This window comes from Nerophis ophidion, linkage group LG08, assembly GCF_033978795.1.
Source record: "Nerophis ophidion isolate RoL-2023_Sa linkage group LG08, RoL_Noph_v1.0, whole genome shotgun sequence".
Taxonomy (NCBI): Eukaryota; Metazoa; Chordata; class Actinopteri; order Syngnathiformes; family Syngnathidae; genus Nerophis; species Nerophis ophidion.
The window spans coordinates 35,063,706-35,082,746 of record NC_084618.1 but is presented as its reverse complement, the minus strand read 5'-3'; the positions used below and the strand labels follow the sequence as shown (position 1 = coordinate 35,082,746).

At 37.6% G+C, this 19,041-nt stretch overlaps 1 protein-coding gene across 1 annotated transcript; it reads right to left on the bottom strand.

The window, feature by feature from the left end:
• Positions 1-294: 294 nt before the first annotated feature.
• Positions 295-11,764, bottom strand: LOC133557692 (nuclear transport factor 2-like). Its single transcript, XM_061908387.1, has 5 exons — positions 11,612-11,764; positions 11,105-11,217; positions 10,949-11,020; positions 641-739; positions 295-537 (listed from the first exon to the last, which is right to left on the bottom strand). The coding sequence occupies exons 2-5, from the start codon at positions 11,207-11,209 to the stop codon at positions 421-423; spliced, it is 393 nt and encodes a 130-aa protein (XP_061764371.1). The 5' UTR covers positions 11,210-11,217; positions 11,612-11,764; the 3' UTR covers positions 295-420.
• Positions 11,765-19,041: the final 7,277 nt, after the last annotated feature.

Sequence of the window (19,041 nt, the reverse complement as noted above, 5' to 3'; positions counted from 1 at the left end):
TCCCTCACTGCAATTAGAAGCAACTCCATTCAATGTCAAACGCAGAGTGCAGTCTTAACACACCATGCACTCAGTTTGGAGCTAACATTTTTTTTTAAATGCAACTTTATTGAGAATTATTTGTCATTAAGCATCTGTCAAGTTTTCTTCTACTGCAGTAAGAAAGGTGTAGGAGTGTCTGTACTAAGAGGCAGTGATGTGGGCACAGCTAAATATTTAGGGTTAGATTTAACAATTAGGCTTAGATTTAACATTCAGCGCTCACACAAAAACACAGAAACATGACATCAGCAGTCTAAAAAAAGAAACCTTTACTCGTCTGGAACTCTATGACATATATTAATAGCAGAATCAGCAAACACTGAGGAACATGAAAATGCCCTCCATATTGACATGGCCGCCGTGATGCGCCGTTGACTGCTACACTCCTATGTTGTGTATACCCAACCGGAAAACGTCATTCGTGCAGACCCAGTTGCCGTTCTGGGCCTTCAGCATGAACACTTGATGAAAAACCATTGGTAGATCGTTGTCAGTCTGTTGCATAAAAGAACACAAATGTAGTGTCAGGCTATGGGTCTGTATTGTTCATTGTTTGCAAAACACATTTCCTCAAATAGTGGCCCACTGTAGAACTTACCTGTAGCTGTCCAAACACCATAATGAGGATGCTATTATCCACCGTGGGCTGCACATCTTTGTCTGTAATCTTGTGCTGAATTTTCTGGAAGGGCAAGCTCTGCAGAGACATGCACAACAAATGCCATCACCAACACAATAGTGATGGTAAAAGTGAATCAATTTACTTGATTCACTCATCACAAAACACGTTACTGCATGGTAAGGCTTGTCCCCACTCGATTCACTTGATTCAGTCAGCACAAAGCACGCGTACAGAACCTTACACAAGATACACTAGATTCACTCGGCACAGAGCGCATGTGTAGACAGTTGCACATGATTGGCGACAGCTAAAGTCCAGCCGTAAACAGTCACAAGGCACATGCGTAGGGACTTCCACATATGTAACATGTATTTCCATTTAATAACCTGCAAAAGTTAATGCTGCACAACTTTAGAGGGAACAGTATTAGTTATTCAATTACGAAAACAAGAAGTTAACCTTGTCTTGATGAACTGCAGCCTTCATTCAGTTGATTATATCTACAGTTGCAACAGTTAATGGCATAGTTTTTGCCAACCACTCGTGTCTCTCTTTGTGGCTGTGGGCTCACTTTGCAACTACTAACAATATTAATGCAAATTGAATGAGATCACCATATCACTGTTGTGGGATGAACAAGTCTATATGTGATGGCAGAAGTGGTGCAACAGCGCCTAATGCTGGTTAAAAGGTGGCATACATTGCAGGAAATGCTCACAGCTATATTAATTTGGACAAAATAAAAAATTAATGTAAAAAACAACAGTGCAAAATTACAAAAAGATTAAACGTTGCAATATTAAATAAAACAACTAACTATAAAATAGAGGACAACAGGCTTACAAAGACACAAATTCGATTTTTAATTATTCCTTCCTGACTGGCCGACGTCCCCACTTCCAAAGACCAGTGAGTTAAGGGTCACTGAGTATGTGTCCATTCACTAAATTAGTCTGATTTCTAAAATAGCTTAGCTCTAAATAAGCATGCAATTTTGTTATTCTTAAAGCCATACCTGTGTGTTTACTTCCGTACCTGACGGTTTCGCCTACAACTGTTGCCTTCTTCAGAGGTCGTCTTGTGAGTTCTAACTTTAAGAATAACAAAATATCATAATTTTCTGAACACCTGATGAACTTCTTTGGATTTCAAAATGAGCATACTGCAAACTTTGGAAACACCTTAATCTGATCGTGTTTGGTTTTTGTAAAGTCGGACTAACACCTCGATTATGAGACTGAAAAGCAGATCAACGCTGGACGCAGTCTGAACGCTGGCCGCAGTCTGAACGCTGGCCGCAGTCTGAAAGCTGGCCGCAGTCTGAAAGCTGGCCGCAGTCTCAGCGCGCAGAACAAACCCGGAGGCAGATACCATTCAATTAAAACAGAAGCAACAAATGTAATGAAGAGGAGACTTTATTTGTTCCTCTTCATAATATGGCCATGACTCTTGGCTATATTATACACCCCGCTAGCACCAAACCAATCCCCCCAGCCCCCTCCATGCGTCGGTTGAGGTGGGCGGGGTTGGGGGCACGTATATAATATAGCCAAGAGTCATGGATGGATGGCATTGTGGGTAATCCTTATGTTTTGTTTATAATGTGTTACAGAGCTGAAGTTCTCCAGAAATGTGTTTGGTGTGGGTTCACAGAGTGTGGCACATATTAGTAGGAGTGTTTAAGTTGTTTATGTCACAACCATCAGTGTAAAATGTATGGCTGTTGACCAAGTATGCATTGCAATCTCGTATGAGAAGCAGCAAAATGCATGCGTCCGGCCGGCACGCAGATAGCAATGTGTAAAGGTGATCGCGATGACATGTTGTAGAGCAGTGGTCCCCAACCACCGGGCCGCGGCATATTTTTATTTTTTATTTTTTTAAATCACTTAATTTTTTACTACATGCCATTGGTAAGCGCAGGGGTGAGAAGAGGTTTTAAAATTATTAGCGCCTGCTTACTTTTACTGCATGCCTTGAATAAGCGCAGGAGTGAGAAGAGGATTTAAATTAATTGGCGCCCCGGCGGCTATTCAAGGAAATACGGTATTTACACTCAACAAAACTCCTTCAAAAAATCTACTGTGAGTAAAAAATTAACTGCAATTCCTTTAGTTATACATGTATCTGTGAGTCCAAATATATCTTAAATTGATAGATTCGTACACTGATTTTTTTAGACACATTGACTTCTTCTTCATGGTCACTGTGATGTGACTCATGTCACAAGTCGAGTCAGGCCAATCATGTTTACTCAGATTTTCTTTCAATTCCTAAACTAATATCATAAAACAAAAATGTTTTCGGTTTCTTTGTTTAACAAGCTTTCCAATGTTAGCAACCTTAAAAAAGTTGTGACATTTTTAACAAAACGGTCACACCTAAAATCTGGATTGGACTTTGTATCAAAGAGGTTGACCATAAATTAGTACATTTTCACCAGGTTAAAAATTCATAACTTTCTCAATATTTATAACAGGAAAATTAAACTTATATCACTGAAATTGTCTAAAGACTTGATAACACTGGTTTCATTTGAACGAAAGATTTTTTTTTTTTTTTTTACACAAATACCTACAATGTTTACTCTCTCAATTTAATTTGACATAACCCCTCCCCCCCTTGTTTTTTTTCCAAGATGGCACTGCTGTAGTGGCTGCTGTAGGCAGGAGCTCTGTGCTCTTGTATCATCCTTGTGTTTCCCTCTTGTTTTCATGTGTATTTATATTTTTTTGCATTTTGGTCCGGGACCCTTTGGGACTGTGAGACAAGGGGTGGCACTTTCGTGACCTCTGTGGTGCTTTTCGTTGTGGACTTCTGGATCTGCCTCCCGGGAGCCTTTTGGCCATGGAGACCAGCTGCTGGGTCTCTGCTACACCGGAGTCTGTTTGGAGGGACTGGAGGAGATGCGGATGAGGGGACAGGACTGCGGAGCTAGCACTGAGCGCTGGGACGGAGAAGCTTCGTGGTGTCTTGGCTGGGTGAGCAGGTGTCGGACACCTCAGTCACCTTGGACGTATCCTCGCTCATCCATGCGGACTGGACACTGACCGAGAGTGGAGTCGGCTGTCTTGGTTGCTTTGTTGGGTCTGCTCCTGTCTCTGGCCATGCTCCCTCCTCCCCAGCGGACAATGGCGTGGAACACCGCAGAGGCCACCACAGTGTATATGTTTATTTTACTTTTTATTCACAGCTGTATGTAGAAGTGTCTGGTTGTATCTGCTGCTTTAATGTCCTCTATGTTCTTTGATGTTTGATGTTTCCCTCTTACACACACGTAAGAGGGATGTGTACTATGGCTATGAGTTGTTTTTTTTCCCTTGGCCTCAGTCTGCACCCCCACTCCAGGGCCCAGGCTAAGACCGATTTTTTTAATTTTATTTTAATCTTCTATTCTTTTCTCCCCCCCCCCCTTGTTTACCTGTATGTCATCTTTTTTGTAAGGGGCGCTGGAAGCCGGCAGACCCGTCAGCGATCCTGTTCTGTCTCCCTGTAATGTTTGTCTGATCTTGAATGGGATTGTGCTGAAAATTGTAATTTTCCTGAAGGAACTCTCCTGATGGAATAAATAAAGTACTATCTAATCTAATCTAATCTAATCTAAAGGTAGATTGGCAGGTTTGGATAAAGTTGGTTTTCTCTATTTTTCTTAAAGAGCTGCACTTCACACTTTGAAAAGCTCTCTGAAGTAGCTATATCAAAAGAGAACCATATTTTCTGAACTATAAACCGATACATTTTCCTAGGATTGGAACCTTGCAGTTAATGAAACGGTGCACACAGGCCATAATGTTTTGTATTCAACAAATAGATTTCATAAAAGACAGCCAGACACTAAAAATGTGTTATTTTTTTTGTGCTATGGCGCCATATTTTGGAAGAGTTTGCTGACTGCAGGTACTGCGCTTTAAACGTCTACAGTATTTCCTTCTGTTTAGTGCCTTAAACCGGAAGTACAAGTGCCATTCCGTCTTAGTGGTCCATAATGTTTCTACTCGTATGGTTTCTTCATTCATCACGCCAAGCAACGTTTCTAAGTTTTACAACATAAAACAATTCATACTTACTAAACAATCACATGTTGATAGTAGAGCTTTCCTGTACATTTATACATGCTATCGTAATGTAATGAAACATTAGCTAATATGCTAACACATTGACAAGTGTTTGTGTTAGTATTACCTTACAATTGCATTATTTTTGTAATGTATCAGGTTTGCAACATAGTAAATCCACCAAAACGTCACTGTGGACTTATTGAGTTTGCTAAGTTAGCTTCTGCAGCTAGTAGGTCTAAGACGATGACTTATGTTTTTTGATGAGTCATTTTACAGTTAAATTTTAACAATTAAGGTATGTAAATAAACAATTACACAATCTTTCTATGTAAATACCTAATTTCACAATGTAAAAATGCGGCCCACAGTCTGGTGCGGCTAATATATGGGGAAAAAAAGGTTTTCTAAAATTTATTTGGTGCTGCTCTATAGTCCGGAAAATACGGTACATTTCCATGATCAGAAAGGAGCAGATGGAAGAATACTATTCTTATATTTATCTGCCCCCATTTTAACACAAATTATTTTTGATGACTTTATAACTGTTCCCTCCACCAACACCCGAGCTCCCACATACTTTTTAAATTTCCTTTAAACATTTTCACAATGACATGTCCTATCTAAATCAAAATTCAGTTGATATCATTACAGTTTTCTCTTTTTAAATTCAAAAATGTTTTTACAGCTTTTTAAGTCTTTGTTTAGAGAATTCCCTGCTTTCACACCAGCAACAGACAAGCACATTTGTTTCAAATTTGTTCGGCCTTCTGTGGTTCTCATCTTCAGATGTGAACACATAACTTTTGTGTGTCCTTCGGAAGGACTTCATTCTCGTTTTGAACATCATTAATAGAGTATTCAATTCTACAATGTCTTTTTAGTTTTAGTAATCCTAATGAAGAGTGGATTTGTGTGTTCTCTATATCCTACTTTAAAAATGATTCGAATTGCTCTTTTCTGTGAAAGAAATAAAGGCATTATGCTGCTATGATATGTATGTCCCCATATTTCTGCACAATAATTGAAGTAAGGTAGAATAATTGAGCAATATAAAATTCTCATTGTGTTATACGGAAAACTATATTTAACCTTGTTCAAAATAAATAAGCTTTTAGATACCTTATTTTTCACATGCATTATATGAGCTTTCCAAGTCAACTTTTCATCCAAGATGACTCCAAGAAATCTGATTTCAGACACCTTCTCCATTTTCACATTGTTTATGGATAAACTAACTTCTATATTTCTTTTATTACTGAATACCATAAATTTAGTCTTTTCCAAATTTAAAGATAAAGTATTTATATGAAACCACAATTTTAGTGTAACCATTTCCTCTTCAATATTATCAGATAAGATTTTCAAGTCATCTCCTGAACAGTATAAATTTGTATCATCTGCAAATAACACGCACTGTAAAATTTTCGAAACCTCACAAATATCATTTATGTATAAAGTAAAAAGTTTGGGTCCTAAAATCAAACCTTGTGGAATTCCACATTCAATATTCATACATTCTGACCTATGATCATCGATCTCAACATATTGCTGTCGTAGTTGTAAATAATTGGTTAACCCAGGGGTAGGGAACCTGTGGCTCTTTTGATGACTGCATCTGGCTCTCAGATCAATCTTAGCTGACATTGCTTAACACAATAAGTAATGAATAATTCCACTGGTAATCAGTGTTAAAAATAACGTTCAAAATATTAAAAAATTCTCATGCATTTTTATCCATCCATCCGTTTTCTACCGCACCTGTTCAAAAAGTCAAGAATGGTAAGAAGTATCTTATTCATTATTAGTTAGCTGCAGAATAAAAATGTTATTCAAAAGAATAACAGACGTGTTATACCCTAATGTTGGTTTTATATAAAAATGCACACATTTAGTTGTATTCAGTATTAAAAAAAAAATTATATGGCTCTCACGGAAATACATTTTAAAATATTTGGCTTCCATGGCTCTCTCAGCCAAAAAGGTTCCCGACCACTGGGTTAACCAGTCCAGTGCAACTCCTCTGACTCCATAAGTATATAATTTAGAAATGAGAATTTGATGATCTACAGTGTCAAAGGCCTTCTTTAAATCAATGAACACTCCTATTGTGTATTTATTTTGATCAACTGCAGTTGTAATCTCTTTAATAATGTTCATGATGGCCAAGCTCGTAGACCTATTTGATCGAAATCCATACTGATTGTCATTAAATAATTAGTTTTTCAATAAAACAGTCTAATATATTAACAGTTTTTCAAGCACTTTTGAAAATTGAGATAAGAGAGAAACTGGTCTATAATTACCAAATGTATGTTTATCTCCGTTTTTAAATAAAAGGTATGACCTTAGCTGTTTTCCTACTGTCTGGGAAAACTCCTACTTTAAAGAACAATTAATTATATAATGTAATGGTTTAATGATGCAATCAATTGTGTTTTTTATTATACTCATGTCAATGCCCTTATTGTCTGTTGAGGTCTTGTTTTTTAGTTTATAAATCACACATATTTCATTTTCAGTCACTTCACTAAGAAACATTGACTGCATAACCCTAGTTTCCCTTTTCCAGACACCCAATGATTGATCATTAGCTCTAAGTATTTTGTTTGCTAAGCTAGGTCCTACATTTTTAAATAATTTATTTAATTCATTGACAATTTATTCTCTATTTTCAATTAACATATTATCTTTTTTTTAAATATCTAGGTAGTTCTGTTCGCCTTGTCTCATTCCCTATTGCTTTATTTAAAATATTCCATGTAGCCTTTATGTTATTTTTATTTTCATGCAACATTCTTTTGTAATATTCCCTTTTTGCTTGTCTCAATACATTAGTCAACATGTTTTTGTAGTTCTAATATCGTTTTTCAGCATTCTCTGTTCTTGACTTGATAAACTCCGTATAAAGTCTTTTTGTTTTACTTGGATTTTTCAAACTGTTTGTCATCCAAGGTGCATTATTTTGCCTTTGCTTGGATCTGCATGGAACCTCAGGACAATGCTTGTTATACAGAGCAATATACTGTTTAATAAAAGAATCATAGGCAGTGTTTATAGCGTCTGTGTACACCTCTTTCCACTCTTGCTTTAATAGGTCATCCCTAAAGTTGTTAATATGGTTGACACTTCTTTTCCTCCTAAGTATTTGATATGTTCTTTTAGGGAATTGATAGTCAAATATTGCAAATATAGGCAGATGATCACTTATGTCATTTATCACTAACCCAGTAGTGATGTGAATCCCTAAAACATTCGTAAAGATATTGTCTATTAAGGTTGTACTAGTTGTGGTTATTCTGCTCGGCTTTGTAATTAATAGGTACAGCCCTTTTTCATATAATATCTCTAAAAAATACGATGTTTGTTTATGTGAATCTACCTTTAAAATAACAATATTATATTCTCCAAAAATTACGATAGTTCTATTTTTATTTAAACCATTAATCATTTCCTATAATTTATCCATGAAGGTTTCTACTTTTGATCTAATTCTATCTCAACAGCTACACACGCCATTAAATCATTTATGGCCATGGTCTGCATTTTAGTTCATTATATAAAAGGGCCACACCTCCTCCAGTCTATTTTCTCTGCTAGTGACATACAGATCATAGTCCTTTAATTTCAGATCAACCTCCTTGTCTTTCGTTATCCATGCTTCAGATTAAGCAATGACCTTAAATCTACCTTTAAGTGACTAAAACATTTTTGATTTTAGAAAAGTGTTTTGGTAGACTACTACAATTAAAATGAATCAAAGAAAATGTATTTTCTATGCTTGCGTCATCAAGTTGTTCCTCAGTATAATACTGGCAAGAATCCTTAACATGCTTAAATATATGAGTCTCTGGAGCCACTTCATTCTGAAAATCAAATGTGCCACTTTCTGTATAATGTATATAACTTGCGGTTTACAGTCCGTTGCGGCTAATATATGGGAAAAAAATGTTTTCTAAAATTTAGTTGGTGCTGCTCTATAGCCCGGAAAATACGGTACATAATATATCTTTTCACCAAAACATCACTGTGGAGTTATTGAGTTTGTTAAGCTTATTAGAGAGCCATATATTAGTCCGGTGTGACTAATATATGGGAAAAAAATATTTTCTATAATTTAGTGGGTGCTCCCAACAGGTGTAAAAGAAAGTGCATCTCTACCCTCTTTCAAAACCACACTAAAAGAACACCTCCAGGCCAATACAACCTTAGACTATTTACAAATGTCAATACTTGTTCTTAGGCTTTCTGAGCTCACCATGTTCACTGCTCGATGTACATATCCTACGAAGTCAGACCTACACTGTTTCAATGTCCATTTCTCAGATTATATAATTGTTGATGACTGGAGTGCTGATATCAACCAAACCTCTTCCACATCCCACCCCCCCGATTATAAATACTGTAAATAATTCAATGTACAAACCCCGTTTCCATATGAGTTGGGAAATTGTGTTGGATGTAAATACAAACTGAATACAATGATTGGCGAATCATTTTCAACCCATATTCAATTGAACGCACCAAAAGACAAGATATTTGATGTTCAAACTCAAACTTTTTTTTTTGTGCAAATAATAAACTTAGAATTTTATGTCTGCAACACGTGCCAAAGTAGTTGGGAACGGGCATGTTCACCACTGTGTTACATCACATTTTCTTTTAACAACACTCAAACGTTTGGGAACTGAGGAAACTAATTGTTGAAGCTTTGAAAGTGGAATTCTTTACCATTCTTGCTTGATGTACAGCTTAAAGTTGTTCAACAGTCTGGGGTCTTGTCGTATTTTACGCTTCATAATGCGCCACACATTTTCGATAGGAGACATGTCTGGACTGCAGACGGGCCAGGAAAGTACCCGCAGACTTTTACTACTAAGCCATGTTGTTGTAACACGTGGCTTGGCATTGATTTGCTGAAATAAGCAGGGGCGTCCATGATAACGTTGCTTGGATGACAACATATGTTGCTCCAAAACCTGTATGGACCATTCAGCATTAATGGTGCCTTCACAGATGTGTAAGTTACCTATGCCTTGGGCACTAATACACCCCCATACCATCACAGATATTGGCTTTTGAACTTTACGCCTATAACAATCCGGATGGTTATTTTCTTCTTTGTTCTGGAGGACACCACGTTCATAGTTTTCAAATATAATTTGAAATGTGGACTCATCAGACCACCGAACACTTTTCCACTTTGCATCACTCCATCTTAGATGAGCTCGGGCATAGCGAAGCCGGCGGCGTTCCTGGGTGTTGTTGATTAATGGCTTTCGCTTTGCATAGCAGAGTTTTAGCTTGCACTTACAGATGTAGCTACGAACTGTAGTTACTGACAATGGTTTTATGAAGTGTTCCTGAGCCCATGCGGTGATATCCTTTACACACTGATGTCGGTTTTTGATGCAGTACCGCCTGAGGGATCAAAGGTCCATAATATCATCGCTTACGTGCAGTGATTTCTCCATATTCTCTGAATCTTTTGATGATTTTACGGACCGTAGATGGCAAAATCCCTAAATTCCTTGCAATAGAGCGTTGAGAAATGTTGTTCTAAAACTGTTCCACAATTTGCTTACAAATTGGTGACACTTGCCCCATCCTTGTTTGTGAATTACCCTACTTAGCCTTTCATGGAAGCTGCTTTTATACCCAATCATGGCACCCACTTGTTTCCAATTAGCCTGCACACCTGTGGGATTTTCCAGATAAGTGTTTGATGAGCATTCCTCAACTTTATCAGTATTTATTGCCACCTTTCCCAACTTCTTTGTCACGTGTAGCTGGCATCAAATTCTAAAGTTAATGAATGTTTGCAAAAAAAAATGTTTATCAGTTTTAACATCAAATTTGTTGTCTTTGTAACATATTCAACTGAATATGGGTTGAAAATGTTTTGCAAATCATTGTATTCCGTTTATATTTACATCTAACACAATTTCCCAACTCAAATGGAAACGGTGTTTTTATATACTCTGATGATTAACTTGTGTGATGACTGTATTATGCTGATAGCATATATTTGCACCATGAATTGATTAACGTGGACCCCGACTTAAACAAGTTGAAAAACTTATTCGGTTGTTACCATTTAGTGGTCAATTGTACTGAATATGTACTGTACTGTGCAATCTATTAATAGAAGTCTCAATCAATCAATGCTGCCCTATAGTCTGGAAAATACGGTACGTAATCTATTTTTTACAACAGATGCATCACTTACGGTAAGTTTGGCACCGATTGCTTCTCTCCCATGGTAGAAGCTTCCTTCCCATGTCATAGTTGCACCTTCAGCCTACGCAAAGAGCAGAAATGGGTGACATATTGGCCATAATTAACATATCTATTGAGGCATACACCAAATATAACCCGAGCTCACGTATAGGTTAACTAAGTCCATCCTGTTGGTGTTGTCAAACTGGTTGTAGTACACCTGCACAAAACCTTCGCCCAGCTTTGTCCAGAAGTTATCGCACTGCTGCATGGCTGAAACTGTAAAATTAAAAAACAGACGTATAACATAATGTAAATGAGCAAATTGGGCTGTGCTATAACAACACCGTTAAATGTTCCTGGCTGGTAAGCACGCGTGTTTACTAACCGTTTACCTTCTATGGTTAAGAATATAGTAATTTACAGTGAAACAGGGCGAAATCCGCACAAATACGGAGGAAAATCAGCGTACACACAGGGAGAACATTTGAAACTATGTATCGTACCAAGAAAGTGCAGTAATGCTACAAAAATAGGACGCTAACCAACACTTAGCATTAAGTATGCAACTGAAGTTTCCAATTTAGTGCTCTGCTGTAAACTAACGACGACACGTTATGTTGAACAAATCAACAAAACGCCAAATTAAATAATTGAGGATGGGTTACTTTACCGTGCAACGCGTTTTATGTGCTTTACTTGGCTGTATGGACGTCAAGCAAGAGACGAGGCAATAGCAAAGATGGAGGACTCCCGCTAACCTTTCAACCGGTGACGTCACCTACGAGGCAAAGGTTATAGAGCCGCGTGCGCGTGCGCAACCTGTCTGGCTTTATTCGTCATACGTCATCACCGCTCTATTGTCGTCCCACTCAAACCGTTCAACTATCGAAATCTTCTGCTCATTCATGACTTTAATTGATTGATTGCACAGTACAGTACAGATTCGTACATCCATCCATCCATCCATTTACTACCGCTTATTCCCTTTTGGGGTCGCGGGGGGCGCTGGTGCCTATCTCAGCTACAATCGGGCGGAAGGCGGTGTACACCCTGGACAATTGACCACTAAATGGTAACACTCGAATAAGTTTTTCAACTTGTTTAAGTCGGGGTCCATGTTAATCAATTCATGACACGGCCCGGGTTATCATTTTTTAAACTCCTCTCAAACTTTTTAAATTAACAGGAATTACACATTTCTTTGGCATTTTTTCGGCTGGAAATGAATGGCACATATTCCAAGTTCCACATTTCCCAATCAATTTAAAACATTTCATCATCGGCACAATGTAGTCCAGGGGTGCCCAGGTAGCCCATAAGGACCAGATGAGTCGCCCGCTGGCCTGTTCTAAAAATAGCTCAAATAGCAGCACTTACCAGTGAGCTGCCTCTATTTTTTAAATTGTATTTATTTACTAGCAAGCTGGTCTCGCTTTGCTCAACATTTTTAATTCTAAGAGAGACAAATCTCAAATTGAATTTGAAAATCCAAGAAAATATTTTAAAAACTTGGTGTTCACTTGTTAAAAAAATTCTTTTTTTTTTTACTTTGCTTCTTATAACTTTCAGAAAGACAATTTTTGAGAAAAAATACAACCTGAAAAATGGTTTTGGGAATTTTAAACACATATACCTTTTTACCTTTTAAATTCCTTCCTCTTCTTTCCTGACAATTTTTTTTTTTTTTTTTTTTTTTTTCTCCTGTCCAGCTTCTCAGGCAAATCATACAGTTGATGTAAATGCCCATATCGGCTGTTCAGATTTACTTTACAAAGGAGAAGTGTAGGATACTTCTCTTGTTGCCTTATTTGAATGTGACTTCATTAAATGTATTCATATTATCATTTGGTGCAGCCGGGCCGGAGCAGGAGGGGATAGAAAGAGAAAAAAAGGAAGACAGAGGGGGAAATTGTGGGGATAAGAGGGGGATTAGACAGAGAGACAAAAACAACAACAGCAAATACAACAATAACAACAACAACAATAGAACAACACCAGCACATACATAATATGTACAAATATGATCGTAAAAGTGATAGCAAATAAGCAATTAGTGAAATAAATAATATAGTAATGACAATGAACATGTTTTCACTGAAACTGGAGCAATACAAATACCAATAGAAAAAGCGCTATTGATCATGAACAAAACCAATAGATTACCTCTATTATTAACAATAAAGTTTCCTGACAATTTAAATCAATGTTCAAGTATTTTTTTTTTATTGTAAAGAATAATAAATATATTTTAATTTAATTCTTCATTTTAGCTTCTGTTTTTTCGACGAAGAGTATTTGTGAAATATTTCTTTAAACTTATTATGATTAAAATGCAAAACAATTATTCCGGCAAATCTAGAAAATCTGTAAAATCAAATTGAAATCTTATTTCAAAGTCTTTTGAATTTCTTTTAACATTTTTGTTCTGGAAAATCTAGAAGAAATAATGATTTGTCTTAGAAATATAGCTTGGTCCAATTTGTTATATATCCTAACAAAGTGCAGATTGGATTTTAACCTATTTAAAACATGTCATCAAAATTCTAAAATTAATCTCAATCAGGAAAAATTACTAATTATGTTCCATAAATTCTTTTTTACATTTTTTTCAAAAAGATTCGAATGAGCTAGTTTTTGTCTTCATATTTTTTGATAGAATTGTGAATTTTAAGGAGTCGAAATTGAAGATAAACTGTTTCAAAATGTTATTTTAATTTTTTTTGTGTTTTCTCCACTTTTAAACCGTTCAATTAAGTGTTTTTTTTTTCATCATTTATTCTCTACAAAAAACCTTCCGTAAAAGGAAAAAAAATGTACGACGGAATGACAGACAGAAATACCCTTTATATATATATATATATATATATATATATATATATATATATATATATATATATGTGTGTGTATAGATTCATTTATTAAAGGTAAATTGAGCAAATTTGTTATTTCTGGCAATTTATTTAAGTGTGTATCAAACTGGTAGCCCCTCGCATTAATCAGTACCCAAGAAGTAGCTCTTGGTTTTAAAAAGCTTGGTGACCCCTGATCTACACATTCAAACCAACAATTGTCAAAGTTCCAGAAATTCCCGTTTTAATCACTTTTCAATACCGCTGTGTCCACTTTATTTTCTTTTGACTACTTCTCCCACATTTTATAATCAATTTTCATGTCTGAAAATTCCAGATTGTCCAGTAATTTCCGCTTTTATTCTGTATTAAAAAAGTTGTTAACACCACTAATCGCGACCGATTCAAACTATTCCAACTTTGTTATCGGGAAAAAAAATGACATTGAAGAAAAAGTTGTATTGGCACTGAAACAAGTTTTGGCAACAAATGAATACATCCATCAATCCATTTTCTACCGCTAGTCCCTTTTGGGGTCGCGGGGGGTGCTGGAGCCTATCTCAGCTGCATTCGGGCGGAAGGCGTAGTACACCCTGGACAAGACAACATCTCTAAGCAGGGACAACACACATGGACAGACAACATTAAAGGCCTACTGAAATGAGATTTTCTTATTTAAACGGGGATAGCAGGTCCGTTCTATGTGTCATACTTGATCATTTCGCGACATTGCCATAATTTTGCTGAAAGGATTTAGTAGAGAACATCGACGATAAAGTTTGCAACTTTTGGTGTTGATAAAAAAGCCTTGCCTTTACTGTAAATTGCAGACGATGACGTCACAAGGGTGAGGGCTCATCACGTCCTCGCATTGTTTATAATGGGAGCCTCCAGCTGCAAGAGCTTTTCGGACCGAAAAAAACGACAATTTCTCCATTATTTTGAGCAAGGATGAAAGATTTGTGGATGATGATATTGATAGTGAAGGACTACAAAAAATAAATAAATTAAAAAATAAAGTTAAAAAAAAAAAGGCGACTGCGTTGGGACGGATTCAGATGTTTTTAGACACAATTACTAGGATAATTGTGGGAAATCTCTTATCTTTCTATTGTGTTGCTAGTGTTTTAGTGAGATTAAATAGTACCTGATAGTCGGAGGGGTGTGTCCACGGGTGTCTTGAGGCCAGTCTCTGAGGGAAGTCGGCGGCAGCTGCATGGACGGCGCAAGCTCAGCTGATCTCCGGTAAAAGGCGACTTTTTACCACAATTATCACACCGAAACCTGCCGGTTGACAAGTGGTCGGGATCCATGTTCGCTTGACCGCTCTGATCCATAGTAAAGCTTCACCTCTGGGAATTTTAAACAAGGAATCACCGTGTGTTTGTGTGGCTAAAGCTTCCCAACTCCATCTTTCTACTTTGACTTCTCCATCATTAATTGAACAAATTGCAAAAAAATCAGCAACACAGATGTCCAGAATACTGTTTAATTGCACAATGAAAAGAGACGACTTTTTGCCGCAAATGGGGCTGCACTCCAAAGTCCTCTACAGTCCGTGACGTCACGCGCACGCGCCATCATCCCGTGACGTTTTCAACAAGAAACTTCGCGGGAAATTTAAAATTGCAATTTAGTAAACTAAATTGGACTTTTTGGCATGTGTTGCAATGTTAATATTTCATCATTGATATATAAACTATCAGACTGCGTGGTCGGTAGTAGTGGGTTTCAGTAGGCCTTTAATACAAACAATGACTCCTATTGTTTTTTTGTGTTTCAAAGTTTTTTTTATGATCAGCTTTTTTTTCCACATGCGCTTCTCTTCTCTTACTGTTTCGTTTCCTTTTTTTTTGTTTCAAACAAAAAGGCAGTATTTTGGCATCGGGGCAAGCATAGACATTGATTGATTGATTGATACTTTTATTAGTAGATTGCACAGTACAGTACATATTCCGTACAATTGACCACTAAATGGTAACACCCGAATAAGTTTTTCAACTTGTTTAAGTCGGGGTCCACGTTAATCAATTCATGGTAAAATCATCTTATAAGAGGGTTAGGGTCTACAGTGGTTCTTAACCTGGGCTCGTGTTGAGTTGGCCTCAGGAGTTCGGCGGAGCTTCCGCCGCTGAGGTCAAGACGCACCCGACTCATCGTGTAAATATAAACTTCTACCTGTCGGCGTACTATGGATACCCCCAAACAATGTTCCCTCTAATTTTCTGTGTAATTTGTTGTGAGTTCATACACTGTGTTGGTTTTGTTCTTTGAACAAGGTGATATTAATGCAATGGTGCAATTTTGTGCACCTGTAAAAAAAACATAACTGTCTTGAATTTGAAAAAATTTTGAAAAAAATTACACTAAAGAGGGGTTTTGGGGAATGCCCATATGAAAGTGGCTTGGGTTCGTTACCTTTAACAAGGTTAAGAACCACTGGTCTAAGACTCTAAGACATGTGTGTCAAACTCTGGCCCGCGGGCCAAATTTGGCCCACCGTGTAATTTAATTTGGCCCTTGAGGTAATATCAATTTAGAATTAGAGCTGGCCCGCCAGTATTTTACAGTGTCGGTGCCGCTGTAACACCGCATTCACTGCTGATACTCATACTTGCCAACCCTCACGATTTTCCCGGGAGACTCCCAAAGTTCAGTGCCCCTCCCGAAAATCTCCCGGGGCAACCATTCTTCCCAATTTCTCCCGATTTCCACCCGGACAACAATATTGGGGGCGTACCTTGAAGGCACTGCCTTTAGCGTCCTCTACAGCCTGTCGTCACGTCCGCTTTTCCGCCATGCAAACAACATGCCGGTCCAGTCACATAATGTATGCGGCTTTAACACACACAAGTGAATGTAAGCCATACTTGATCAACAGCCATAAGGGTCACACTGAGGGTGGCCGTATAAACAACTTTAACACTTTTACAAATATGCGCCACACTGTGAAGCCACACCAAACAAAAATGACAAACACATTTCGGGAGAACATCCGCACCGTAGCACAACAGAAGAAATACCCAGAAACGCTATACACCCCCGCTACCACCAAACCCCGCTCCCCCAATTTTTATTTACATTTTATTTGATATGCCATTGATATTTTTTACTCATTATTATCATTTGAAACTCGATTTTGTATGTGACCATAAAGCTACATAAACCTTGCTTGTTTAATATTGAATGCAAAACTTGTTTGGGTCCCTATTAAATGGTTATTTTGTTCAACCTTGGCCCACGACTTTGTTCAGTTTTAAATTTTGGCCCACTCTGTATTTGAGTTTGACACCCCTGATCTATACCATGGGTATCAAACTCTGGCCCGTGGGCCAAATCTGGCCCGCCTTGTAATTTAATTTGGCCCTTGAGGCAATATCAATTTAGGATTAGAGCTGGCCCGCCGGTATTATACAGCGTCGGTGCCGCTGTAACACCGCATTCACAGCTAATACTCATACTTGCCAACCCTCCTAATTTTCCCGGTAGACTCCCGAAGTTCATACTTGGTCAACAGCCATACAGGTCACACTGAGGGTGGCCGTATAAACAACTTTAGCACTGTTACAAATATGCGCCACACTGTGAACCCACACCAAACAAGAATGACAAACACATTTCGGGTGAACATCCGCACCATAACACAACAGAACAAATGCCCAGTATCCCTTGCAGCACTATCTCTTCCGGGAAACTTCCAGCAAACTGACCAATAATTAACGTTTTATTCATGCATTTTCTCTTGCTACTTCAAGGCTTGAATGTTTGGTTCATTCATTATTGTTATTTTATTTTCAAATTTATTATTAGCCTGTGGAAAAAAAATGATATTTACCTCAGAAGATTGCAAATAGAAAAAAAGGCATAACATTTTTATTTAAATTTAATGTGATATGCCGTTGACATTTTTTTAATTATCATTATTTGAAACTGGATTTTGCATGTCACTAAAGTTATATAAGCCTTGCTTGTTCAATATCTAATGCAAAACTTTTTTGGGTCCCTATTAAAAGGTTAATTTGTTCAACCTTGGCCCGCAGCTTTGTTCCGTTTAAAATTTTGGCCCACTCTGTATTTGAGTTTGACACCCCTGCTCTAAGATGTCAATGGGAGCAAGTGCCTGTGGGCGGGGCTTACACGACTTGGGCTTGCAGATAAAACACTGTAGAAGAAAACAGGATGGCTGTCACTACTCGATCAGTACTGGAAAACACAATCGGTTCACGCATGCGCAAAGAGAACCTCGCTTCCGTCAACATGTTTTACTGCAGCTATTTTCATGCACGCGGTCACTGTTACCATGATTTTTGTTTTTGTAATCTTTATTTGAATAACAATAATGTATAAAAGATTACATACAAAACAAATGTTGCTTAAGAATACAGTATTTATTTTGGAACCGTACAGAATCCTGAACGATATGCTCAGCAGCCTTAAATGGGAAATAAATCACTTTGTACTACTTTATTTATCAAATATATATATTCACAGTGCTTATGATTTAAAAGTCTACTTTTCCTCAAGACGCAGTTCTAAATCTATGTTACAGTAAGTGCCTTGTTTAAAATAAAAATGGACATTTTAAAGGAAAACTTCAAAGTATAACAATACCCCTAATTTTTTGTGTCACTCATACTTGACAAACTGAGAAAAACTGCAAAAGCGTTTTGGATCTTAGTTCGAGTAGACAAAAATGGAATAATTTTTTTCGGAACTCATTTCCATGTTCAAATTTATATACATACCAAAATAATTGGAATTGAAAACATAAGGTCAATTTAAGGGGTTTGTGGCCGGTTAGCTGCCTTTCTCAGCTACAATCGGGCGAAAGGCGGTGTACACCCTGGACAAGTCGCCACCTCATCGCAGCCTTTTGGGGTCGAATAACTCATTGTACTGTTCAAATCTAAATACCAAAATAATGTGAGTTTAAAATGTAAGGAAATTGCTGGTGTATGTGGCCGGTTAGCTCAGTTGGTGGGAGCATGGTGCTAATAACGCCAAGGTCATGGGTTTAACCCCAGTACAGGCCAGTGGTTTTTATCCATCCATCCATTGTCTACCGCTTATTCCTTTTGGGGTTGCAGGGGGCGCTGGTGCCCATCTAAGCTACAATCGGGCAGAAAGCGGTGTACACCCTAGGCAAGTCGCCACCTCATCACAGTGGTTTCTTGTTAAGAAGTTTATATACTCTATATGAAACACTGTAGTAAAGGCTTTTCATTGGTACTCGTACTTGACAAAAACAGCC

What these genes read in the sequence shown, in the direction of transcription:
- LOC133557692 (XM_061908387.1), bottom strand. Translation starts at nt 11,209, where the DNA reads ATGCAGCAGTGCGATAACTTCTGGACAAAGCTGGGCGAAGGTTTTGTG. An exon ending in CAATCGGTGCCAAACTTACC is followed by an intron (nt 740 to 10,948) that starts GTAAGTGATGCA and finishes ATGTCTCTGCAG; the next exon opens with AGCTTGCCCTTCCAGAAAAT. An exon ending in TGGTGTTTGGACAGCTACAG is followed by an intron (nt 538 to 640) that starts GTAAGTTCTACA and finishes TTTATGCAACAG; the next exon opens with ACTGACAACGATCTACCAAT.